General features: G+C 49.3%; 2 protein-coding genes across 5 annotated transcripts in view; one reads left to right on the top strand and one right to left on the bottom strand.

Moving 5' to 3' along the window:
• The window catches only part of MACROD1 (mono-ADP ribosylhydrolase 1), a 170,839-nt gene extending 168,737 nt beyond the window's left edge, over window positions 1–2,102 (bottom strand). For 2 of the 4 annotated variants that reach the window (XM_032234055.1, XM_032234057.1), the window contains exon 1: window positions 1,678–2,102. In XM_032234055.1, the coding sequence (XP_032089946.1) occupies window positions 1,678–1,930 (253 nt within the window). In that variant the 5' untranslated portion in view covers window positions 1,931–2,102. The remainder of the gene's footprint in view (window positions 1–1,677) is intronic. The other 2 variants (XM_032234058.1, XM_032234059.1) reach the window with 2 other exon arrangements.
• Window positions 2,103–6,308: 4,206 nt separating this feature from the next.
• On the top strand, window positions 6,309–26,268 carry STIP1 (stress induced phosphoprotein 1). Its single transcript, XM_032233906.1, has 14 exons — window positions 6,309–6,432; window positions 12,750–12,959; window positions 14,493–14,634; window positions 16,290–16,431; window positions 16,948–17,116; window positions 18,173–18,299; window positions 19,210–19,312; window positions 20,019–20,139; window positions 20,727–20,823; window positions 21,674–21,798; window positions 22,840–22,876; window positions 23,016–23,119; window positions 24,706–24,878; window positions 25,711–26,268. Exons 1-14 carry the CDS (start codon window positions 6,424–6,426, stop codon window positions 25,781–25,783), a joined length of 1,632 nt encoding a protein of 543 aa, XP_032089797.1. The 5' UTR covers window positions 6,309–6,423; the 3' UTR covers window positions 25,784–26,268.
• The last annotated feature ends 584 nt before the right edge of the window (window positions 26,269–26,852 follow it).

Raw genomic sequence — 26,852 nt, 5'->3', positions numbered from 1 at the left:
AAACCGCCAACTAGAGTCACTTAGATGAGTTGGTGGGCAGGGTGGAAACTTAATAAAAAATGGGGCAGAAACTTGCTTTCCCACGACCGAGAAGAAGTGGGAGGTATGTTAAAGGAAGAAAAGTCCCATTCTGCACAAAAGCTAACCGAGAAATACATAAACAAGAACCGAAGAAATGGTTCTGGGTTCATTCTGATTTTGTATTTTAAAGTACAAAATAAAGTGTCTTTTTGATCAAGCAGCAGTAGAATATGCCTCTTTGCAAAAGCTGCAATTTCTCTTTGAGACCTCTGGATCAATGTTCCTGTTAGCATCTCATCAAACTTCATCTAAAAAGTGTTGGATATATGCAACATGTTGGAAAATAAATTCACACAGGAGGGCACTGGGTTGGCCTGTGCATTTGGGGGTGAGGGGGGGACACTACTGCTTGCAGCTGACTTCCTAGGATATCCTTCCAATTTCCTACAATGTTTTGCAAGATATTTTATCTGCAAGCAAGCAGCCTTGAAAAGCTCCCGGAATGCAATGCAGTTAACAGTTAACTGCAGAAAACCATTTGCAGAAGCATCAAACTTCCAAGTGGAGATATACGGACTTGTATCGGTATAGCTAACAAAAATACAATTATTTACCTTCCCGTCCTACAACGAACCATATAATATGCAGTTGAAGGCTCTGTGGAATTAAAGAGGGGTTTCCTGAAAGAACAATTAATCAGTGGGACGGCTTGCCTCCAGAAGTTGTGGATGCTTCAACACTGGAGGTTTTTAAGAAGAGATCGGACAACCATTTGTTTGAAATGGTCTAGGGTTTCCTGCTTGAGCAGGGGGTTGGACTAGAAGACCTCCAAGGTCCCTTCCAACTCTTGTTATTATTCGAGAATCCCAGATCAATTAACTAGTGGAACGGCTTGCCTCCAAAGTTGTAGGTGCTCCATCAATGGAGGTTTTCAAGAAGAGATTGGACCACCATTTTTCTGGGATCGGGTAGGATCTCCTGCTTGAGTTGGACTAGGAGACCTCCAAGGTCCCTTCCAACTCTTGTTATTATTCGAGAATCCCAGATCAATTAACTAGTGGAACGGCTTGCCTCCAAAGTTGTAGGTGCTCCATCAATGGAGGTTTTCAAGAAGAGATTGGACCACCATTTTTCTGGGATCGGGTAGGATCTCCTGCTTGAGTTGGACTAGAAGACCTCCAAGGTCCCTTCCAAGTCTTTTATTCTGTTACTGTAATTGACCAGATACACCCTTGGCCTCGATGCTTTCCTGGACAAGCATTTTGATGGAAGTCCACACTTTTCCTCTAAAACATCATTTAAAAAATAACACTAAACTGGCCCACTTTTAAGGTTCCTTAACTTCAGGGCAGGATCTCAAAGAGTGCAAAATTACATCCCAGGATGGCGAAGTTCTCAGCAGTCTTTCTTGTGGCAGTCCCACCAAAGTTGCCTTAAAGTTAAACAAACTGCAGTCTATTGAAGTTAAGATCAAGCTTGGGAGGTTGGCAGAGGAGTCGGGGAGTTAAAGGGGGTGCCCGCTTGCAAGCCAGCGAAGGAGAAGGAAGGAGAGGCTTGCAGGAGGTTCAGCGTGGGACTCCTGGAAGGAGACTCAACCAGGGCAAGGACACTTGCAAAGACACTCACAACCACACGCTCTGCCCTTTACTCACTTACATTTAGCCTCCTTCCAGTCAGTGGACGTGGTCAAATCCACCTTAGCAGCCATGGCCAAGGGGGCAGCTACAGCCCAGCTCCGGATGCCCTGTGCAAACACCCACCGGCTGACAGCTGTGCCAAAGGAGGGGAGCCTGGCCCCGTCCCCTTGCCTCCCTCCACCCGCGATGGGGCCACCGCCCCACTCCCTCCACAGCCTCCCTAGACTGCCAAGCCACCTCTGCTGCTGGAGGGGCAGAAAAGCGCCTGGCATGGTTGCAAAGGCTCCAGCGGGCCGCTCTGGTTGGTCCCAGGAAAGGGCAAAGGGATTTTTCTCCCTTATATATATCAAACACCTGGTCCTCCTCGGGCGAGCAGCGGAGCCAAGCGAGTTGCAACAAAACAGCAGCTGCTGCTGCGGCTCAACGCACGAAGCCCAGCCTCCGAGGCCCCGCCCCGCGCTCGGGTCCAAGGGCTGCTGGGAAATGTAGTCTTCGCACTTCCTGACTTCTTCAGGCTCTTTGCTGAGGATTCTGGGAATTTAGCTTGCTTTATTGTCATTGCACATGGTACACAACGGGATTAAATGCCATCACTTATAAAGCCCTTCATGGTATTGGACCTGGGTACTTGAGAGACCGCCTGCTGCCAATTACCTCCACTAGACCGATTAGATAGCAATAGCAATCGCAGTTAGACTTATATACCGCCTCATAGGGCTTTCAGCCCTCTCTAAGCGCTTTTACAGAGTCAGCATATCACCCCCACAGTCTGGGTCCTCATTTCACCCACCTCGGAAGGATGGAAGGCTGAGTCAACCCTGAGCCGGTGAGATTTGAACTGCTGAACTAGCAGTCAGCTGAAGTGGCCTGCAGTACTGCACCCTAACCACTGCGCCACCTTGGCTCTGATCCCACAGATTAGGCCTCCTCCGAATTCCATCCGCCGGCCAGTGTCGACTGGCGACTTCCCGGAGGAGAGCCTTCTCTGTGGCTGCTCCGACCCTCTGGAACGACCTCCCCGTGGAGATTCGAACCCTCACCACCCTCCAGGCCTTCCGCAAAGCCCTTAAAACCTGGCTGTTCCGACAGGCCTGGGGCTAAAGAACCATTGCCCCCGTCTCGAATGGTATGACTGGTGTGCGTTTTAAATCATGCATTGTTTTGTGTCGTTTTTAATTTTGTCTGTATCCCCCCTTCCCTGGTTTGAGTTGTGAGCCGCCCTGAGTCCCCTTCGGGGGAAAAGGGCAGCATATAAATAAAATAAACATTCAAACATTCATCTCCAGTGTCCATTATAACAATAAAAATAAAAGCACAAACACACATCCTTCACACTCTATCCAATTGAAATTGAAAACCCAATATTGCACTATACCAGTGATGGTTAACCTTTTCGTCGCCCCTACTCCGACACCCATAATGCAATGCACGTGTGATGCCCCGCACATGTGCCCAACCCACATGCATGCATGCACCCCGTGTTTCCCGCCTCCCCCCCCTACACGCATGCACTTGCCCCCTCCCTTTCACAATGTCTGGTTTCCAAGTTGGTGCAGGAGGCCTTCCAGGCAAAATTGGGGGTGGGGTGGGGGGTGGACTTCAACGCCCAGAATTCCTCAGCTGGATAGGGAATTCAGGGGGTTGAAGTCCACCCATCTTATGCTGGTTGGAGAATTCTGGGAGTTGAAGTCCACCAGTTTGAGAAACAGTGGTATAGAAGATGGTAGAGCAGGCCCAGTTCGCCAGTCTTGCTCCAAAATAATGCTTTGAGAAAAGAGATGTAGCGTTGCCTATTCCCCGATGGGCTGAGTTTCCATGTGTTGGCAACATAACTGTCAGCTAATTTTAGAAAGGATGTTGACAGAAGCTAAGCTTCTAAATATAGCTCAAAAACTAATCATGCTGCTTTCTCTAGTCTATACTGTAGGAAGCTATCACCCAGCCCTCTCCCAGAAAAATGAAATATCCTAGGAAATATTGAAAAGGCAGAATATTTCTCTGGATGTGAAAAGGAAGAAACATGTTTTAAAAGACAGAATAGTAGCTTCCTGCCCATCCCCACTTTGTCAATGGGTCATTAAGAAGGCCAAGCTAGTCCCTTTACATAACAAAGAGTTCTCCACTTCAGCTCCAGGGAGGATGGGATTAAGGCATGATAATATTGGCCCTTTACGTACCCAACTCGCCACGTGGCATCTGAGAGCTCAACCAAAACTGGATTCAAAATGCAGCCTAGAGAGTTGCCCCTGTATGGCCCCATGGGAGTCTGACAACCAATCAGAATACATTTCTTACACAGGAACAGGAAACAGAGAGGTGGGACTGAACAGGTTATAAAAAGCCTAGCAAGCCCCTCCTTCAGCCCTTCTCTTCTCCACCACCAACATTGAAGCATGTGATCACCTTTTCTGTTCAGGACTCAAGCCATGTGGTCCTGTCCACCATTAAAATCATCTTTCCAAGCAGCCTCCATGTCTCCAGTGTCTTTTTCCCCACTTGGAGCCGAACCCAGAAGGACATTTCTTTCATCAATACGATGCTTGGAGCAGCATCAATTTGGCCAGTGTTGGTTTGTGACCCCCAATCCCACAAATAAACTGCAATGTGCTATATTGAAATAAGATTCAAAAGATATTAGAAAAGAAAAGGTTAATTTCATTTAAATCTTTCAGCTTCCTGTTGTTTTTCCAGCTTCCTGTTGTTTTCCAACCTTTCTACATTAATTGATCAGCATCCCCACAGTTATGTGATCAAAATCAGGGCGCATTTATTTATTATGAAAGTTCCAGCATCCTGTGGTCACCATTTGTAACCTTCCCATCTGGCTTCCAACAAGCAAAGTCAATGGGGGAAACGGATCTGCTTTACAACTGTGTGACTCATTTAGCAACACAGTAATTGGCTGAATGGCAAAGAAAAAAGCACCATAAAATCAAGCGAGACTCACTAAGCAATTGCCATGCTTAGGAACAGAAATGCTGTTCCCAATTGCGGTTGTAAATCGAGGTGTGCTCTTTATTTATTTCCAAATAAATCTAGATCTAATTATGATGTTATGCCAAGGTATAATCTAATTTACAAGGTTTCATTTAGAAAGGCTGAGTCTGTAACTTTCCCTTTATGGTTGAACTACATCCCATTGATGAGGCTGGCTGGGAGTTGTAGTTTATTTTTACCTGGAGAATGGCAGGTTTCTCATCCCTGACTTAAGACATTCATCCTCAGAGAAGCAGAATGAATCTGAGACCATGCCAACGGAGGTTTAATTAACTATGCCATTATTTTATTAGACATTAGAACCCATTTACATATCTCAAGTCTTGGAAACCCAATTAAGCATGCAAATTGTGAAAATAACCCAATGAAGTGTGCAAATGAAAAGCCCAGTTATGAAATTAACACCCAGCCTTAATCACGCTTGCAATCAGCTTTTCTGCGCATTTGACACCATGGTTCTGAACGACCTTACATGGTTTAAGATAGCTTTCCCATTGTATAACGTTCGTTTCTCTTGCCAGGTACATGTGTACATCCGAGCTAGACTGTGTTGTTTCTCCGGGTCATATAAGTGGGTGAGTGGTGCGGTGGCCCAGAGGTGGATCTCTGGCCTCACAATCAGGAGGTTGTGAGTTCAATCCAAGGTAGAGGCAGATGTAGGGTCTCCTGCTTGGGCAGGGGGTTGGACTAGATGACCTGCAAGGTCCCTTCCAACCCTGCTAATCTGTTAAAGCATCTCAAAATAAAATGATGTGGAATCAAGATAGTTCCCTTTTAAAAATCAAAAATTGCATTAAAAAAAATTGTTCTCAGGCAGCCACCATCCACAAGGGATGGACTCCAGTTCCCATAACCCAGGAAGGTAGCAGAATGGTTGGGGGCATGGGAGTTGTAGTCCAACCCATTAGAGGGAGAGTCGTTTGAGAAAAGCCAGGAAAGCATTCGACTTTTGTAGTGACGTCTTTGCAGCTGTTGGTGAAATTGTTACATATTTTGTGATATTACACACATACCAGATAGGAATGTATAAAAAATTTACATATGCAGTATGAAAAAAGACTGTAAAGGAAGAAAATGTTTTACAAAGCTTGGAGGAGCGGATTAAAATTAAATTAAAATTAAAAACAGGGAGAAAATAAATAAATGTCAGAAATACAATGCAATAAACCAAAACTTCCCAAACTAGAGGACAGAGGGGGGGGAAAACTTCCGGCTTTCCCAATAAAAGGAAAAAGCGGAAATGACGTCATCCTAGAAAAAACCATGTAAAGCGGTTAGACAGGTAGAAACCCGGAAAACCAATGAGAAGGAGGCGGGGGGGGAGAAAAATCAAAGCCTCTAGCTATTGGTCAGGAGCTCTGATGACGTCAGGATTCCGTCCCAATGGAAGCCGAGAGCGGACTTTCCCAAAACCTCGCCCCCCCACTCTTTCTCCACAAGCCTGTCAAACGGCGCGGGCCAATAGCCGGAGGGCAGCCCGCGGCGACGAGCCAATCCGCGCCTCGCGGGGGGAGGTGGGGAGGGAGAAAGGCGGAGAGGGGGAAAGCCCGCCCTCTTTTTAGCCTCCCACCAACGAGGCGGGAAGGGGGTCGGGCCGACGCGCGCGAGCGGGAGCCAATCGGGCCCCGGGGGCGGGGCGGGAGCATTCTAGCAGGTTCCAGAAGGCGGGGTGGGAAAAGGGAAAGGCGGGCGGAGGAAGGAGCCGGAAAACCAGACGGGAAAAAGCCGAAGGAGAGGCGAGCGGAGGAACTGAGATTTCCCCGGCGCCATGGAGAAGGTGGGAGGGCTGGGGGGGGGGGAATGGAAAGGGCTTGGGGGTGTCAACCTGAGGGGGGAGGGAGGGAGGGCTGTGCCTTTTGCAAAGGATTCTGGGAAATGCACGTTGAAGGGGGGAGGGGGCTCGTCCCCAGGATCGGGGGGAGGGGGAGGCTCCATGGTTGTGCACCATGGGGAGGGGAAGGAGACGAGCCCGCTGAGTGTGGGGGAAGAAGCCTCGTGGGGAAGGAAGGAAGGGGGAGCTCGCAGTGCATCTTGGGAAGGGGACCGACAGTCTCTCTCCCCCCCCCCCCACGTGCTGCCCTTGGATGGGGTGGGTTCCCATCATCCCCAGCCTGCGTGGCCCACCTGCCTCCTTCAAAGTAATGGCCTTACCCATCATCCCCTGCATGCATGGCTCGCCTGCTTCCTTCAAAGTAATGGCCTTACCATTCATCCCCTGCCTGTATAACCGACTTTCTTCAAAGTAATTGCTATCACCCATCATCCCCAGCCTGCATGGCCCACCTTCCTCCAAAGTAATGGCCTTACCCATCATCCCCTGCATGCATGGTTCGCCTGCTTCCTTCAAAGTAATGGCCTTACCCATCACCCCCAGCCTGCATGACTCACCCACCTCCTTCCAAATAATACCCTTACCCATCATCCCCAGCCTGCATGGCCCACCTGCCTCCTTCAAAATAATAACCTTTACCCCATCATCCCCAGCCTGCATGGCCCACTTGCCCCCTTCACAGGAATGACCTTACCCATCATCCCCAGGCCACATAGCTTCCCAGCTGTCCACACTAATGGGTGTTGAGAACTTATTAATCATTGTTATTAACACTACTAATTGTGTTGATACAGAGAAGAATCACTTCTGAACCTTCTTAGGGATTTCTATGGCTTTTATCATGTCTGCTCTTAAGAGCTTGGCCACCACAATGTTGAGCTGAGGTCCAAGGGGAGCCAGCCATGCTTTTGTAGACCGGGCTACAGCTCCCATCATCCCCTGCCGGGCTATTCTCAGACTTGAGGGCAGCCACAAGGCCCAGATTGGCTAGAGGAGGTGTCCTAGAACAGGTTTAGTTTTACCAGTGTGTTTACAGGTGATTTGCTTTATCATTGATGGGGCCTTTGACCTATGGATGTTATGGGTTTTGAATGAAGGCAAATTGTGTGTCTTTGTGTGTGTGAATTGATTCTGCTTGGGGGGGATGTTTACTGCACTGACGGCATCTCAAAGTGGACAAATTTGCTCAGATTAATGGGAGTCCTTCTCTCTATTCTGGGAGCCTACCTTTCTTGTGGGCACTTTCCAATTTTTCCAAGTCATTAGGACACTTTTAGGAACATACATGTATGTATATATATGGGACGTGGTGGCTCAATGGCTAAGACGCTGAGCTTGTCGATCAGAAAGGTCCGCAGTTCGAATCCCCAGCACCGTGTAATGGAGTGAGCTCCCATTCCTTGTCCCGGCTTCTGCCAACCTAGCAGTTCGAAAGCAGGTAAAAAATGCAAGTAGAAAAATAGGAGCCACCTTTGGTGGGGAGGAAACAGCGTTCCGTGCGCCTTCAGCATTGAGTCATGCCGGCCACATGACCACAGAGATGTCTTCGGACAGCGCTGGCTCTTCGGTTTTGAAACCAAGATGAGCACCGCTCTCTAGAGTCGGGAACAATTAGCACATATGTGCGAGGGGAACCTTTACCTTTATATATATAGGGATAATATTTATAATATTAGGGACATGGATTGCTTTTAGGCACACGGATCCCATCCAAAGCAGTTTTCTGCCACATGTCACAGTTCCCACCTCGCTCCGCTGTTAGCAGGCCGCTCTTCCGATCTGCAAAGACAGCTTGTAGGAGGTGGTGCCATTTGGGCACGAAGGTGCCTTTGCATATGAATGCTGCCTCTCCAGCAAAGCACGGGAAGCCACTTGAACAGAACTTAGCGCAACCTCTCGGCTCTTTGAAGCTGTTTGCGAAAAGAAGAGGGGCCAAGCCTAACTTTGCACGTCGCAGCATGTTCGGCATCGATGGAGGGAAGACCTCGCTGTTAAACTCTTCCTGGATCAGGGATAAGGATGTCTTCTTCAGCCGTTTGGGAGGCCCGTGCGGCCTCTCACTGCTCTGGATTATTTTGGCAGGGCTGCTTCCGGAATGTGCAGAGACCTTTCCCCGACAGAAGTGTTGGGTTTGCACATCTGGCTTGGGTTTAACAGTGGCCTAAGTGAGGGGTCCTTGGCACGCTCTGAGCTTGGTGGGTTTCTTGCAGACGATTGGTGACCCAGCTAGGGAACATCATCAGTGCTAGGAGTGGAGAGGAGGACTGTGAGGTCCTTGATATTCTCTGAGCTTGATTGTTTTCTTGCAGACGTTTCATGATCCAGCTAGGGTACATCAGCAGTGCTAGAAGGGAGTGAGGATGGTGGAATGGAGGAGGAGGAAGAGGAATGTAGAGTCCTTGATATTCTCTTGAGTGTTTTCTTGCAGGCGTTTCATGATCCAGCTTGGTAACCTCATCAGTGTTAGAAGGGAGTGTGACTTTCTCTGTTTATAGACAAGTGAATTGGATAGAAGAGAACATTTGTAGCTCAGGGTTGAAATGAGGGGTCCTGGGTGCTCTCTGAGCTGAGTTGTTTTCTTGCAGGCGTTTCATGACCCAGCCGGGTAATATCATCAGCTCTAAAAGGGAGCGGGGTTTGCTCTCATTTTATATTCTAGTGGCTTGCCCTGCCAGTATTGGAGAAGAGTGGTCTTAAGAGGTTCTTTGCTTGGGCTGTTTGCCACCCCCAACACTTGATATTCCACTAGGTTAGAATATAAAATGAGAACAAACCCCACTCTACTAGAACTGATGATGTTGCCTAGCTGGGTCACGAAACGTTTGCAAGGAAAATAAGGAGCCCCTCATTTCAACCCTGAGCTACAAATATTCCCCTTCAAATGGCATAAGTAACGCCACTCTTCCCCTCGGCATCCCGGTTTGGGGTGCACTAAGCCAGCTGTGGTTTATTCGATAAACTCTTATTAAACCCCGACTCGGCATCGTGCGCAAACCAGGGAAATTGAAAACAGCGGGTCGCTCTTTCTGCAGGGATTTCCCCCTATTGAATAACGTGTGTCTCTAAACGGGTAGATCTTTGGCCTCCTGCAAAAAAAAGCTGTCTCCCTTTTGGGGGCTGAAGCTTGACTCAGAACTGTGCCCGCCCCCCTCCCCACTCTGACCTTTTGCCACTAATTAAAACTCTCCTGCCACCCATCATCCTAACAGCACTTGTAGCCCAGGTGTGAAAATGAATGGAGGAAGCCAGTTGGCTTTTTTAAATCAAGGTGCCAGAAAACGAGCGAGCAGAAAAAGGAAAGGGGGTGGGGGTGGGGGACCAGAACAGACCTGTAATGTAAGGCAGCCCCAGGTGGGTGTGAGATTGTGTCAGGGTTTTACACCATAGCAACCTGGCCGGGCTCCAACTTCCATGGCTGAGCCTTTCGGCCTTTTTTTCTCCCTGTATGTGTCTGTGTGTTCCTGCCTCCTTGCGCCATCCCAAACGGGCCGCCCGTGGGGGGGGGGGTGACGCTTGTATTGTCTTGCCCTCCTTCGCTTTTTTGGGATGGAAAAAAAATATAAACCCGTTTCCCCGCATAGCTCAAGCGCGGAGGTGAAACGGCACCCGGGATTGTTCCCGAAAGAGCCTCCGTGACATTTTGTCACTGCTCAAAAAGGATGGTTATTCTTGGCCATCTGTAATTTCAGCTGCTGGTCCCGGGAGCGGTGACTCAGAGGAAGCTACCTCTGGATTGCCGTTTCCTCTGGGGAAGAGCGTGAGAATGTGATGGGGGGACCTTGTCCTTTGATTTAATGTCACGGTTGTTCTGGACACAGGTGAGAGCTGCAGATGCTCGCTTTCAGGGTCCCTTGGTGTCCATGAACAGGGGATGGATGGGGGCACCCCTAATTGGATGCAGGTTGGCCCTTCCATCTCCCTGGCTTCTCTTCCTGGAGGGAAGAAATGAACGTGACTATTGCACATAGATACAGTGCTGTGGCCCGCCAGCAGAGGTAGCAGCAGAGTCAGAGAGTGAGGAGGGTTGGGGAGGAACTTGGGCCAGTCCCGGAGTCTGGGGAAGCCTCTGATGAGGGCTCTGTGTCGGAGGCAGAGAGGGGGCCAGAGCTGTCTGACAGTTATCAGCTGCCTTCAGAGTCAGACATCAGGGAGGCAGAAGAACAGCTGGAGCCTGTTCCCAGTGTGCGCATGCGCAGAGCTGCCAGACGAAGGGAAGAGCTAAAGAACAGGGGTCGACTTGGGAGTAAGGCCACAGGTGGATGATGAATGGCCCCTCCCAGAGGAAACAAAAGAGGAGCGAAAGGGGAGTGGAGTTTGCAGGAGACCATTCGCTTAATTGGTTTGTGATTCCTTGTCAAGTTCTGCAGATTTCAACCTGGCTCCCCCACAGATAAGGTCTGTGAGTGTAAATCCTCCCTTGAAAGACTTTGCTGGAGGTGAAGGAGCAGAATTCACAACAAATTAAGAAAAGGGGTTTTTGTGGGACAAGGAGTTGGCTTTAGGCTCTCGGGAAGCCTCGGACAGAGAACATACGGATACCGGAATGTGATTTTTCTTCCATTAAAAGTAGTCCTCGACTTATGACCACAATTGAGCCTGTTGTTAAATGAGATGGTTCGGTGAATTTTGCCTCGTTTTACAGCTCTTCTTGCCACAGTTTTTAAGGGAGTCGCTGCAGTTGTTAAGATTTTTTTTTTTTTTTTTTTTTTTTTTATTAAGAATTTATATGCCGCCCTTTTCCCTGGAGGGACTCAGGGCGGCTTACAATAGTGAGGGGAAGGGGGTGCAAGACAAGACTTAAAGGAAAAAAAATCGTGAATAAAAGAAAATTATCCATAAAAACACAACATTCATTCAACATTCGGGCGGGGTGAGAGTAATCCTATCCCCAGGCCTGACGGGATAGCCAGGTCTTCAGGGCTGTGCGGAAGGCCTGGACTGTGGTGAGGGTACGGATCTCCACGGGGAGGGTGTTCCATAATGTCGGAGCTGCAACTGAGAAGGCTCTCCTCCGCGTAGTCGCCAGTCGGCACTGACTGGCGGATGGAATTCGGAGGAGGCCTACTCTGTGCGATCTGATGGGACGCAGGGAGCTAATTGGCAGGAGGCGGTCTCTCAAATAGTCAGATCCACTACCATGGAGCGCTTTATAGGTGGTAAGTAGGACCTTGAAGTGCACCCGACGATCAACAGGTAGCCAGCGCAGCTCACGGAGGATTGGTGTTATATGGGCGAACCGTGGTGCGCCCATAATCACTCGCGCGGCCGCGTTCTGAACTAGCTGAAGTCGTCGGATGCTCTTCAAGGGCAGCCCCATGTAGAGCACATTGCAGTATTCCAGCCTAGAGGTCACAAGGGCTCGAGTGACTGTTGTGAGAGCCTCCCGGTTCAGGTAGGGCCGCAACTGGCGTACCAGGCGAACCTGGGCAAATGCCCCCCTGGTCACAGCCGACAAGTGATGCTCAAAACTCAGCTGTGAATCCAGGAGGACTCCCAAGTTGCGGACCAGATGGTTGCAAGGTTGTTAAGTGAGATTCAGATTGGCTTTTCCCGTAGACTTTGTTTGTCTCAACATGACCCCGGGAGGACTGTAACCGTTGTAAATATGAGCCAGTTGCCAAGCGTCTGAATTTTGACCACGTGATGTTGCAACGGCCATAGGAGTGGTGTGCTGGCCTACAAGTGGAGCTCTCGCCTCACAATCCAGAGGCTGTGAGTTCGATCCTAGGTAGAGGCAGATATTTCTCCTGGCACGATGAAAATGTATCTGAACAAAACTCTGTACTGGCGACGCGAAAGGCACCCGGCCAGTAAACACTCTGCTATCTCCATTCAGATGCCCAGACTCCACCCCACAAGGGATCATGGGGTCATTAAAAGAAGATGATGATGTTGCAATGGTTATAAGTGTGGGAAGTAGTCCTTTGCCAGTCCAGCAACTGGAGTTCCCCCCACCCAGATTTAATGTCTCACTGCTCCTCCCTCCCTCTCTCTCTCTCTGTCTCTCTCTGTCTCTCTCTGTCTCTCTCTGTCTCTTTCTGTGTGTCTGTCTGTTTCTCTTTCTCTCTGTGTGTCTCTTTGTCTGTCTGTTTCTCTGTCTCACTCCCTTTCTCTCTTTGTCTCTCTCTCTGTGTCTCTCTCTTTCTGTGTGTGTCTTTGTCTGTCTCTCTCTCTGTGTGTCTCTGTTTCTCTTTCTCTCTGTGTGTCTCTCTGTTTCTCTCTCTCTTTCCCCCTACTCTCTGTGTGTGTCTCTCTCTCTCCAGGTGAACGAACTGAAGGAGAAAGGTAACAAGGCTCTCAGCTCCGGCAACACCGCCGAAGCCATCAAGCACTACACCGAGGCCATCAAATTGGACTCCGCCAACCATGTGCTCTTCAGCAACCGCTCTGCTGCCTATGCCAAAAAGGGGGAGTACCACAAGGCCCTCGAAGACGCTTGCAAGACCATAGAACTGAAGCCCGAATGGGGCAAGGTGAGACAATACAGAGGGTTGTCAGGTGCTTCCGAAGCCTCTTCCCTTTCACCCCCAAAAAGGGAAAGTTAAACAGTCACGGTGGGATGAATGGGGAAAGATGAAGGGAAAAGCTGAGGAGAGATGCTAAAGCAGCAGAATTAAAAAGGGAGGAAAAAGATGGGAAAGGAAAGAGATAGATCAAGAAAAAGAAAAAAAAACTAGGTAAACGGGTAGAGAGAAGAGAATATGAAAGAAGTGAAGTTCCTGAGAGACTAAGAGAAAATGGTTGAAAGGAGGAAAGAAAGAAAAGTATTTGCTAGTGGACTAGAATGAAATTTAGTAAATATAGCTAACGGTATATATTCAATATAATGTGGTGGAAATAGATTAGTAGTATTACTTGTAGATAATTAAATGAAATGTTTGCTATATAAAATTAAATTTGAGGATATATAATTAATAGTAAAACAGAATAATAGATGGAAATGATACGTTAAATTTGATTAATTTAGAGAGGCAAATAATGATGATGTTTATATATTAAGAAGAAATTAAAATTAAGCGGAAGAATATGGAACGAAAATAAGATGACTGAAATGCAAAATGAAAACATGATGTAAAATGAACTATGCAGTCTTCCAATATCTCAGGGGTTGCCACAAAGAAGAGGGAGTCAAGCTATTCTCCAAGGCACCTGGGTGGAAACTAATCAAGGAGAGAAGCAACTTAAAACTAAGGAGAAATTTCCTGATAATGAGAACAATTAATCACTGGGGAAATTGCCTCCAGAAGTTGTGAATGCTCCAACACTGAGTCAAAAGAAAAGACCCTGTCTTATTTTCAGGGATTAAGATATAAGGGAATTATAGTAACACTGTTAATTGTGTATAATTAAGTTAAAGCTTCTCTGTGTTAAAGCTGTATGTTGCTTATAGTAAAATAGACCCAACAGATGAATTATGAAATGATAATTTGGTTTAACTTTGAAGGGGCCATCCTGATATTGCTTATGTACTAAGAAGAAAATAAGTTTTACGGGGGAATGAATGTAGCTGAAATTGGAAACAGAACTATGATTTAAAATGGATTATGTATACGAGAGGATGTATAAGAAAAGACCCAGACAACACTTTCTTTATAAAATGTGTAATAAAAAATAAAAACCTTGGAGGAGAGAAAAAAAAAGAAAATAAGATGCTCTTATTTTCGGGGAAACACGATAGACTGGGGCAAAACTCGCTTCATTGTCTCGCTTAGCAACAAAAAACATTGGACTCGATAGCAGTCGTAAGTCGAGGATTACCTGTACTTACAACCCAGGTCTGAAGTTCTGACACACACACACTCCTTTGGTCACACAACTGCGCTTAAGAGTAGTCCCATTTGCAATGCAATGTTTGCTGCGAAGCGGCATTTCTGACACTAGCCAAAAAGAAAAAATGCTTAACGTTTGCACGATAGCTGTGGATTTGTTTAACGATCGGGGGGGGGGGGGTGAACGCTAGTGGAGGGCGTCGCCTGCCTCTGATGCGTTGTCGGTGCTCTTTGCAGGGTTACTCCCGGAAAGCAGCTGCCTTGGAATTCCTGAACCGTTTTGAGGAAGCGAAGAAGACGTACGCGGAAGGGCTGAAACACGAGCCGGGTAATGCCCAGCTGAAGGAAGGCCTGCAAAATATGGAATCCAGGCTGGCAGGTGAGGGGAAGGGGAGGAGGGTCTTCCCCCTGACTTGGAGAGTCTTACGTTTCCCTTGCAGCAATCCGGAATAGATAGCGCCTGTCTCTTTTGAAAAGCAGGCCAAGCCAAGGGCCATGCAACCTTTCCATGAAGAAGGAGGGGGGGGGGTGTACACATTATTGATCCCCAAAACTCTGGGGTCCATGTAAAGGATTGAATGAAAAAAACAGAAGTGGGGGAGATAGTCATGGTTGGTGCGGTGGCCTAGAGGTGGCGCTCTCGCCTCACAATCAGGAGCCTGTGAGTTTGATCCTAGGTAGAGGCAGATATTTCTCTCTTGGCACGATGAGAATGTCTCTGCTGAACAAAACTCCGCCCTGGCAACAGGAGTGGCATCCGGCCAGTAAACACTCGGCTCCGTTCAGTTGCCCCGACTCCACCCCCCACAAGGGATTATGGGGTCGTTAAATGATAACGAGGATGATGTAGATAGTTATGGAAAGATCCGGTACGTGGAAGTGCTCGACTTACGACCACAAGTGAGCCCAAAATTTCTGTGAAGTTGTAAGTGTGAGCTTTGCCCCATTTTATGACCTTTCCTGCCACCGTTGTTGAGGGAATTGCTGCAGTCGTTTAGTTAGTAACATGGTCGTTAAGCGAACCTGGCTTCTTACCGACTTCGCCTGTCAGAAGGCGGCAGAAAGGGATGGCGTGATCCCAGGACACTGCAACGGTCGTAAATACGAGTCGGTTGCCAAGCGTCTGAATTTTGACCACGTGGCCGTGTTGCATTTGGTTGTGAGTGTGGTCGTAAGTGACTTTCGGGGCGGTTGTAACTTCGTTACAGTAAACAAACTTTTGTAACTCGAGGACGATCTGCAACACGGTTGCTAAGTGTTGACTTTGCTAGTCAGGCGGTCGCCAAAGGGGATCCTACAACCCCAGGCCATCAACCGCTAGCCCCTCCAGCAACCCAATCAGAGAAGGAGGAGGAGGCGTGGGAGTCAGAGTCAGCATCAGGGCAACCTGGGAGCTCCGAGGGGGAAGAGGGAATGGATCTGGCAGAGAGAGAGACAGAGGCAGAGCCTGGGCCGTCTGTCAGCCCTCAGATGGAGAGTCCACAGCTCCCAGGTCTGGATGTGGCTGATGAGGAAGAGGAGGAATGGCTAGGTCCAGTGCCTGACACACGGATGCACAGAAGGCAGAGGAGAGGAGAGCAGTGGAAATCTATGGGCCGGTCCTCGGGACGGAAGAGCCACCGCTGCTAGCGAATCCCCACCCTAGCTCTGGGGATAAAAGGCAGGGGGCGGAGATAAATAGATGTGACAGAGGAGAGGAGAGCAGTGGAAATCTATGGGACAGTCCTTGGGACGGAAGAGCCACCGCTGCTAGCGAATCCCCACCCTGGCTCTGGGGATAAAAGGCAGGGGGCAGAGATGAATAGATGTGGCAGAGGAGAGGAGAGCAGTGGAAATCTATGGGCCGGTCCTCGGGACGGAAGAGCCACTGCTCTTTTGAGGGCTTGTTGTGCTTGGGGAGCTGAGTCAGAACAATAGGAGTCAGATGGGTGAGAAGTTAAAGCTGAAAACGGCAGGAGTTTTGCAGCCCTCCCCCAAAGGAAATCCCCTTAAGACCCTGACTCCTCTCTCTCCCTCTCTCTTTCCCCCTTCCAGAACGGAATCTCATGAATCCTTTCAACATGCCCAACCTCTACCAGAAGCTGGAGAGTGATCCCCGCACCAGAAACCTTCTCAGCGATCCGAGTTACAGAGAGCTGATTGAGCAACTCCGCAACAAACCGTCGGAGCTGGGAACGTGAGTGTCCTCGATGGGTATTGCAGAAGGGGGGGGTGATCGCTCCCAGTCAAGGTTGTACCCTTCCTTGACCAGAGCCAGAGTCTCCTAGCTCAGGAATCCATTGTGTCCTACCAGCGGCCAGTGGAGCTGGCAGCAGATTCAGAGAGTGAGGAGGGTTGGGGAGGAGCCTGGGCCAGTCCTGGAGTCTGGGGAAGGCTCTGAGGAGGGCTCTGTGTCGGAGGCAGAGAGGGGGCCAAGGCCGTATGCCAGCTATCAGCTGTCTTCGGAGTCAGACATCAGTGGGGCAGAAGAACAGCTGGAGCCTGTTCCCAGTGTGCGCATGTGCAGAGTGGCCAGACACGAAGGGAACAGCTAAAGAACAGGGGTCGACTTGGGAGTAAGGCCACAGGAGGACGGTGAATGGGGAGTGGAGTTAAACCTTAGCTTCCTGCACTGGGTCAACCTACCAAGGGGGGTGTATCTGAGGTGCTCAGGCTGGGCTTCTCACCTGCTTGCCTCCCTGCTCTGTGACAGAAAACTGAAGGACCCCCGGGTGATGACGACACTCGGGGTGCTGCTCGGAGTCGACTTAGCCAGCGCTGACGATGACGACGAAGCCATGTCTCCCCCGCCTCCTCCACCCCCCAAGAAAGAGCCCAAGGCAGAACCCATGGAGGAAGACTTGCCAGAAAACAAGAAGCAGGTATTATACTCTGGCAATTTCGTAGCATACGGAAGGGAAGGATGAAAATTAAGAGGGAGGAAAGAAGGAAGCAACGAGGAAAACTAGAGAGAAAGGGAAGAGAAAAGAAAGGGAGGGAAGGGAAAAAGGACGAAATTTAGTGAGGAAAGGAAGGGAAGAAAATTAGAGGAAGGAAGGAAGGAAGAATTAGGAAGGCAAGGAAAAAGAAATCAAAGGAAAGAGAAATGAAAGGAAGGGAAGAAAATCAAAGGAAGGAAGGAAGGAAGGAAACGAAAATTAGGAAGGGAAGGAAAAAGAAGAAATGAAAGGAAAGAGAAATGAAAGGAAGGGAAGGAAATTGGAGGGAGTAAGGAAGGAAACAGCGAGGAAAATTAGGGAGGGAAGAAGAAATCAAAGGAAAAAAATGAATGGAAGGGAAGGAAGAAAATTAGAGGGAGGAAGAAGACAACGAGGAATATTAGGATGGAAAGGGAAGAGAAGAAATGAAAGGGAAGATAAATGAAAGGAACGGAAGGAAATTGGAGGAAGGGAGAGGAAGGAAAAGAAAATTAGAGGGAGGAAAGTGAAGCAACGAGGAAAATTAGAGAGGAAGGAAAGAGAAGAAAGGAAAGAAATGGAGGGAGGGAAGGGGAAAAGGGAGAAAATTAGAGAGGAAAGGAAAAGAAAATGGAAGGAAGGAAGGAAACAATTCAGAAAATTAGGAAGAGGAGAAGAAATCAAAAGAAAGGAATGAAAGGAAGAAAATTGAAGGAAGGAAGCAACGAGGAAAATTAGGAAAGGAAGGAAAGAGAAGAAATGAAAGGAAGGGAAGAAGGAAGACAATTAGAGGAAGGAAGAAAGCAACGAGGAAAATTAGAGAGGAAGGGAAGGAAAAAGAAGAGATGAAAGGGAAGGAAGGCAGGAAAGCTTTCAGGTGTATCTATTCTGATTCTTAAACAGTGGGTGGCCAGCAGGGAAAGCTGACAAATCCTTACTGGGCCCAACAGTTTGTGTTGGATTGGCTGCCAAGCCAGCCTTAAAAGTCTCCCTAATCAAGGTGGATTTGCTGATTTTCAGGCCCTGAAGGAGAAGGAATTGGGGAACGAGGCCTATAAGAAGAAAGACTTCGAGAAAGCCCTGGAACATTACAACAAAGCAAAAGATTTGGATCCCACCAATATGACTTACATTACTAATCAAGCAGGTGAGATGGGCGGAAGAGGGGTGGGGGGGACAAGCCTGCAGGCTTAAAAAGAGACCCTTCTAGCACTGGTGATGTTCCCTAGTTGGGTCTTGAAACGTCTTCAAGGAAACAACTCCATTCCGAGGGCTCCACAGTTCCTGAGCTACAAATATTTCCTTCCGTGGGTTCAAAACAGCACAACAGGGGGAAAGTTAGAGAATTCTACTCTGTCCCTTTACAAAATGAAACCGTTTCCGTAACCCACGTTTTAAACTGTTGAAAACCTAGGAAAGCGGGGAGTGCTGAGCCCCGGAATTTATTAAAATAGAACAATCTGGGCTTGGCTTTTTTCTAGGTAGGTCTATTTGTTTGCAGGCTCGGTGGCTAAGACACTGAGCTTGTCGATCGGAGAATCACAAACCAACTAATGGTCTCCTGCAAACTCCACTCCCCTGTCGCTCCTCTTTTATTTCCCCTGGGAGGCACCGTTCATTGTCCCCCTGTGGCCTTCTTCCCAAGTCGACCCCTGTTCTTTAGCTGTGCCCTTCGTGTCTGGCAAGTCTGTGCATGTGCAAACTGGGAACAGGCTCCAGCTGTTCTTCTGCCTCACTGATGTCCGACTCCGAAGGCAACTGATATCTGGCATACGGCTCTGTCCCCCTCTCTTCCTCGGACACACAGCCCTCCTCAGAGCCTTCCCAGAGTCCAGGACTGGCCCAGGTTCCTCCCCAACCCTCCTCACTGCCCGAATCTACTGCCAACTTCACTGGCTGCTGGTGGGCCACGACAAAGCCCATCAGCCTCATCCAGCTAGCGGAGAGAAGACAACACTTTTGTTTGCCAACTGGTTGGGAAGGCATCTGTAGTTCTCACACACCTGTCCTTGTGTGTGTGTGTGTCTGTGTGCGTGTGATTCTCCCTTGGTTTTCAGCGGTGCATTTTGAAAAAGCGGAGTACAACCAGTGCCGAGAATTGTGTGAACAAGCCATCGAGTTGGGGCGTGAGAACCGGGAAGATTATCGACAAATTGCCAAGTAGGTGGCCCAACATTCCTGGGATGGTTTCCTTGGGAGGGATCAGAGTTTGAGTTTTGTTCTTTTTCAGCTGCCTCTCCGATGTTTTGATGGTTGTCAACCTTTGTTAAGAAACCCTCTTAGTTGGATTTGCACCAGAATTGGCTTAGTTCCCATTTTGGGATGAAAAAGATATACGGGCTTTGAAAATTTACATCACAACCTGCCTCGATTTACGACAAGATTGAGCCCAGGATTACAGTCATAAGTCGTGCCAGTCATTAAATCGGTGAACCCCAGCTCACTTTTGGGCCTTTTTCCCCTTTTGCGGCAGTTGTTAAGCGAGTAACTTTTTTTCAGTGGTTCTCAATTGAACGTCATTAAGCGAATCCATTGCAGTGTTTTGTTGTTGTTGTTGTTTTGGCCTAAACTGGAAATAAAAGGGACGCAGGGGCTCGGTGGCTAAGAGCTTGTCGATCAGAAAGGTCGGCAGTTCGGCGGTTCGAATCCCTAGCGCCACGTAACGGAGTGAGCTCCCGTGACTTGTCCCAGCTTCTGCCAACCTAGCGGTTCGAAAGCACGTAATGGAATTGGCCATCCATGAGGCTGCCTTCCTGTCCCTCAGCGGATCGGCCAGGCATTATTCACTTGCCCGAGGACTTTCTCCACACTCGGTCCTCGATAGCTGCATGGTGACAGTTGTTGTTGTGATTGTCGTTGTGTCTAGAGCTTACGCCCGAATTGGGAACTCCTACTTCAAGGAAGAAAAGTACAAGGAAGCCATTCAGTTTTTCAACAAGTCCCTGGCTGAACACCGGATTCCGGAAGTGCTAAAGAAGTGTCAGCAGGCAAGCAGCTCCCGAGAGTTTTGGTGGAAAGGGGGGGTTTCTTTTCTCCACAATAACAACGACCCCATGGAGTGGGTTGGACTGAGAGAGGAAATGTTCCAAAATGTGCCGAAGTTAGAACTAGAACTCAACGTCTCCTGGGGATTGGCCCAAAGTCCCCCAGCCAACTTTATGCCTAAGGTGGGACTAGAACTCACCGTCTCCTGGTGATTGGCCCAAAGTCACCCAGCCATCTTTATGTCTAAGGTGGGACTAGAACTCCCTGTCTCCTCGCCCTAAGTCACTTAGCCATTTTTTCATGCCTACGGAGAGACTAGAACTCACCGTCTCCTGGGGATTGGCCCTGAATCACCCAGCCATCTTTATGTCTAAGGTGGGACTAGAACTCACCGTCTCCTGGTGATTGGTCTAAAGTCCCCCAGCCAACTTTATGTCTTAAAGCGGGACTAAAACTCCCCGTCTCCTAGCCCTAAGTCACCTAGCCATCTTTTCATGCCTAAGGCAAGACTAGAACTCACCGTCCAGTTGCTCCTTCATACCGGAGCTTCTCCCTGGGTGGATAACGTTTAAACTTCCTTTCTCCCCAGGCTGAGAAGATCTTAAAAGAACAAGAAAGAGAGGCCTACATCAATCCTGAGCTGGCTTTGGAAGAGAAGAACAAGGGCAACGAATGTTTCCAGAAAGGTGAACGGGTTTTGCACTTGGGCTTGGTGGTGGTTTGCTTGGCGCGTCAGGGTAAAAACCTTACTGGACTTCCGTCCATGTCTCCCCACTGGAGGAACAGCGCTCCCCACACTAGCCCCCTTAGGCCGGATGTTTCTCAAGCACAGCAACCTCTGGGGAATTCTGGGAGTTGAAGTCCACACTGCTTCAAAGTTGCTAACGCTGCATTCGGCCACGTGCTTCCTTGCCAGCAGCTTAAAACTACTGTGGGACATGGTGGCTCAGTGGCTAAAACGCTGAGTTTGTTGATCAGAAAGGTCAGCATTTGGCGGTTCGAATCCCGAGCGCTGCGTAACGGAGCGAGCTCCCATTCCTTGTCCCAGGTTCTGCCCACCTAGCAGTTCGAAAGCAGGTAAAAAATGCGAGTAGAAAAATAGGAACCACCTTTGGTGGGAAGGGAACAGCGTTCCGTGAGCCTTCGGCATTGAGTCATGCCGGCCACATGACCACGGAGACGTCTTCAGACAGTGCTGGCTCTTTGGCTTTGAAACAGAGATGAGCAATGCCCCCTAGAGTCAGGAACGGCTCGCACAGATATGCAAGGGGAACCTTTACCTTTATACTTACCACGCTGTGAGCAGATGCCGTTTCTAACAGTGGAGTGATGTGATTCATTGCTGGAGAAAAAAAACACAGCTGAATTACGTCCCGAATCCAGTTCTTTCCTCCAATCCGCTTCCTTCAGGAAGCCTGCAGGCGCAGTCAGAAAATCCCAAAATTATTTTTTGTCCCCGGCACTCCTTATTCAGAGAGATACTGCCTTGGAATCGGGAGGCTCCGTCCGCCCCATGACGGTCTTTTTCTCCCCCAGGGGATTACCCGCAGGCCATGAAGCACTACACGGAAGCGATCAAACGCAACCCCAGCGATGCCAAACTGTACAGCAACAGAGCAGCCTGCTACACCAAGCTCTTGGAGTTCCAGTTAGCGGTTAAGGTGAGCATCACCCCTTGTCGATAAGCCGTAATGGTTTCTTTTGAAATCAGCACGCCAAGAAGACTCAGGGGATGTAGAATGTAGAATAGAATACAGCTGGAAGGGACCTTGGAGGCCTTCTAGTCCAGCCCCCTGCTCAAGCAGGAGACCCTCTACCATTTCAGTCCAATCTCTTAAAAAAAACACCACTGTTGGAGAAAGGAAGGAAGGAAGGAAGGAAAGATAGCAAGATAACAGAGTTGGAAGGGATCTTGGAGGTCTTCTAGTCCAACCTCCTGCTCAAGCAGGAGACCCTTCGCCACTTCAGTCCAATCTCTTAAAAAAGGGAAGGAAGGAAGGAAGGAAAGATAGCAAGATAACAGAGTTGGAAGGGACCTTGGAGGTCTTCTAGCCCAACCCCCTGCTCGAGCAGGAGAACCTATACCATTCCAGACAGGTGGCTGTCCAGTCTCTTCTTAAAACCTCCAATGATAGAGCACCCACCACTTCTGGAGGCAAGCCGTTCCACTGGTTAATTGTCCTCCCTGTTAGGAAGTTCGCTGGTTGTGAGCACACGCGCGTTGGGACTCATACTGACCTTCAGTTGATTGCCGCAGGGTGCTCCAGTGAGAGTACAACAGGTGAAGCGTGGAACCGGTCAAGACGAGGTAGCAGCTGTTCTGGTTGCCATTTTGGCCTCTGCGACTCGTGTTTCCAGCCTCCCATTACTCTCCGTTTGAGACCCGTTCAAGACTGCGGGGATCGTCAAAGCGCATCGCCGCCGATCGGCACCCGAAAGCACGACGCACAGAGGCCAAAACAGGGGCATGCGAAGGGTGACAGGGGGGCGGCTACATTCGGTGTATAAGACGCACCCAATTTTCACCCTCTCTTTTCACCGTGTCTTATACTCTGAAAAATACGGTAGTCAAAACGGGCTCTTCTCAAGATTGGGCTAGCGAGGTCGAATGAGGAAGATTAGCGAATGGCTGAACCAAGAGGAAGGAAAAGGTGTTTTATTTCTGAGAAAAGTGACCTTAAAATGCTTTCTTCATTCTGCAGGACTGCGAAGAATGCATCCGTTTAGAACCCGCGTTCAGTAAGTAGATGGATTTGAACCTCTCCACACTCTGGGTATCTGTGGGGGGGCCGGCTGGGGAATTCTGGGAGTTGAAGTCCCCCCATCTTCAATGCCCGTCCCGCTTTTCGAAGCTGATGGGAGTTCTTCGCTTTTGCAGTCAAAGGTTACACGCGCAAAGCGGCGGCTTTGGAAGCCATGAAGGATTACACCAAAGCGATGGACGTTTATCAGAAGGCGCTGGAGCTGGACTCAAATTGCAAGGTGAGGACTCGGCCAGGCACACCTGTTCTGACCCAGCTGTTCACCACAAACCTTCTTGGCGGGAACTGAAAAGATTCCTTTAGGAATGTCAGCAGCCCCGGCATTCTCTCTCGCCGCAGGCTAAAAAGTCCATCCGGCAGGGAGATGAATAGTTCTCTGCCACACCTGTTCATCTCCGCCCCCTGCCTTTTATCCCCAGAGCTAGGGTGGGGATTCGCTAGCAGCGGTGGCTCTTCCATCCCAAGGACCGGCCCATAGATTTCCACTGCTCTCCTCTCCTCTGCCACACCTGTTCATCTCCGCCCCCTGCCTTTTATCCCCAGAGCTAGGGTGGGGCTTCGCTAGCAGCAGTGGCTCTTCCATCCCAGGGACCGGCCCATAGATTTCCACTGCTCTCCTCTCCACTGCCACATCTATTCATCTCCGCCCCCTGCCTTTTATCCCCAGAGCTAGGGTGGGGATTCGCTAGCAGCAGTGGTTCTTCCGTCCCAAGGACCGGCCCATAGATTTCCACTGTTCTCCTCTCCTCTGCCACATCTATTCATCTCCGCCCCCTACCTTTTATCCCCAGAGCTAGGGTGGGGATTCGCTAGCAGCGGTGGCTCTTCCATCCCAAGGACCGGCCCATAGATTTCCACTGCTCTCCTCTCCACTGCCTTCTGCGCATCCGCATATCGGGCACTGGACCCAGCCGTTCCTCCTCTTCCTCATCAGCCACCTCCAGACCTGGGGGCTGTTGATTCTCCGTCTTAGGGCTGATGGACGGCCCAGGCTCCTCCTCCTGTCTCTCTCTCTCTGCCAGCTCCATTCCCTCTTCCCTGTCGGAACTCCCAGGTTGCCTAGATGCTGACCCTGACTCCCACGCCGTCTCCCGCTCCTCCTCTAATTCGGCTGCTGGAGGGGGCCGGTGGCCGACAGGCCACGGCAACTCCCCTGGCAGGGAGGAGAAGGGCAGAGGTTGCGGGGCAAGGGGTGGCCTGTTTGTCCTCTGTGGTCCCAAAGGATAAGCATTTACAGGTAGTCCTTGACGTACAACAGTTTATTTAGTGACTTCAAAGTTACAACAGTACTGGAAAAAGTGACTAGGACCGTTTTCGCACTTAACAACCATTACAACATCCCTGTGAGCAAAATTTGGACGCTTGGCAACTGACTTGTATTTATGATGGTTGTAGTGTCCCTGAGGTGTGTGTGTGTGTGTGTGTGTGTGTGTGTGTGTGAGAGAGAGAGAGAGAGAGAGGTGATCCGGTTTTGTGGCCATCTGACAAAGTCGATGGGGGAGGCCGAATTCGCTTAACAACAGTTTCTAATATGAACAAGGGTTACTAATTTTTAACAACCGCCGTGATTCACCGAACCAACTGGAACAAGAAAGGTCGTTAAACGGGGTTTTAATGTCTCGCTTAAGCCACGGAAACATTGTGGTCGATAGTTGAGGATTACTTGTATGTGCCCCAACACACCGAAACTACGGGAAGAAATGATAATTAAAGGCCATGAATTAGGGAAAGTTACGTGTTCCAACGAGCGTTGTACGACGATTGTCCTCTAAAAAGAATTTTTTTCTCCCGGGTGCAACACCACAGGAGGCTGCCGAAGGTTACCAGCGCTGCCTGATGTCCCAGTACAATCGCAACGACAACCCCGAGGACGTGAAGCGCCGGGCCATGGCCGACCCCGAGGTGCAGCAGATCATGAGTGATCCAGCCATGCGGCTGATCTTGGAACAGATGCAGAAAGATCCACAGGCGCTAAGCGAGTGAGTCAGGGCTGGGGAAATGCGTAAGAGATAAAGTTAGATAATCTTGAGACTTGGTCATCACCCCGTTGTTCGCTAAGGGGTATAGCTAGAGCGCGGTTGGGCAATTCATTCTCCCTTGGCCACTGTTGTAGAGGACCGAGCCAATAGGGCTGGGAAGGTGCGTATATTTTTTTTTTAGTTGTTTAATGACCCCATAATCCCTTGCAGGGGTGGAGTCTGGGCAGTTGAATGGAGTTGAGTATTTACTGGCTGGATGCTGTCCCTGTCACCAGAACGGAGTTTTGTTTTGTTTTTATTTTAAAACAAACAAAAACATACATAAAGAGAGTGTGTGTGTGTGTATTTGTGTATTTGTGTGTGTGTGTGTGTGTGTGTGTGTGTGAAACGAACTCCTGAAACAAACAAACGAAGGAATTGTTTCCTGCAAAAGCCCACTCCCCTTTCGCTCCTCTTTTATGTCCACTGGGAGGGGCCATTCACCGTCCACCTGTGGCTTTACTCCCAAGTCGACCCTGACTTCTCAGCTGTTCTTTTCATCTGGCAGCTGTACGCATGCGCACACTGGGAACAGGCTCCAGCTGTTCCTCTGCCTCACTGACGTCTGACTCTGAAGGCAGCTGATAACTGTTGGACGGCCCTGGCCCCCTCTCTGCCTCCGACACAGAGCCCTCATCAGAGCCTTCCCCAGACTCCAGGACTGGCCCAGGGTCCTCCCCAACCTCCTCACTGGGCCACAACAGTGCTAAATATTGGCCAAGCATGGGGGGAAAAATATTTTTAGGGATCTTCCTGACCGCATTCCCTCTCTTTCTCCTTTTCCCCCCCGCAGACACTTGAAAAACCCTGTCATTGCTCAGAAGATCCAGAAGCTCATGGATGTTGGCTTGATCGCCATCCGGTGATGATACTGACCCATCCTTCACAAAGAAATGCCCCCGGTTGAAGAAAAAAAAAAAAGGCAGCCTTGATGGGACTTCCTCCATGAAATGGGTCCAGCCTCCTTGGCAGAAGGCAGAGACTCACACATTTTGAGACACACACCTCGGCCTCTTGCACATATCCGTGCTTGTAACAAACCATCCACCCTATTTCGGCACCGGGGAAAAAAAAACGGCCTTTCTCCATCGTCTCCCGGCCTGTTGCTCTGTCTCGGTTATTACACCCCTTGTTGTGAGCTGCCATTTTTTTTCTTTTTTGGGGTAAGGGGGGGGGGTTCCCCCTCTTCTTCCACCCCACCCTTGCAGTTTTCAATTCTCTCGGCCAGCAACTGCGGCCCCCGGCGAGCCTCGTTGCTTGTTTCTCCGGTTTTTTTTTCGTTCGGCCGTGAGGCTGCGGTTTACTTTGGTCTCCAGCACATCCAATAAAAAAGCAGAAAGGAGCAAAATTAGGGTCTTTCCGAGTCTCCTCTTTTCAGCGAAAGTTTCCTCCCTTCCGTTCGGCAGACGAATGAACAGATCAGTCTGGTTTGTTACATGTAGTCCTCAGCTTAAAACGACCAAAATTTCCATCGCTAAGCGAGGCCGTTGAGTTTTTGCCCCATTTTACCGCCTTTCCTGCTGCGATTGTTTCAATGAATCACCCGGATTGTTAAACGAATCCATCTCCCCCATGCGTCTGCTTGGCGCAGAAGGTCGCAAAAGGGAATCACGTGACCACCCCCCCCCAGGGCGCTGCAACCGTCATAAATATGAGTTGCTAAGCGTCTAGATTTTGATTGCGTGAACCACGGTTGTGACTGAAAAACGGCCACGGCTCACTTTTTCCCATACCGTTGTAACTTTGAACGGTTACTAAACAAGTTGTTGTAACTTGAGGACTACCTGAATAGCATCTTGAGAAAGGAAAAGTATTGGGTGGGGGTCTAAAGGATTAAAATCCCACTGAGGTGGGCTGAAAAATCGTCACATTCAGAAAAAAGTTGCGGGGATGAGAAGTGGATCAGAGGGATTCAGCCAGTTTAGACCGGTTCGC

This window comes from Thamnophis elegans, chromosome 17 (genome assembly GCF_009769535.1).
Source record: "Thamnophis elegans isolate rThaEle1 chromosome 17, rThaEle1.pri, whole genome shotgun sequence".
Classification (NCBI taxonomy): domain Eukaryota; kingdom Metazoa; phylum Chordata; class Lepidosauria; order Squamata; family Colubridae; genus Thamnophis; species Thamnophis elegans.
The sequence above is the reverse complement of the archived record's forward strand: the minus strand, read 5'-3'. Positions and strand labels throughout refer to the sequence as shown.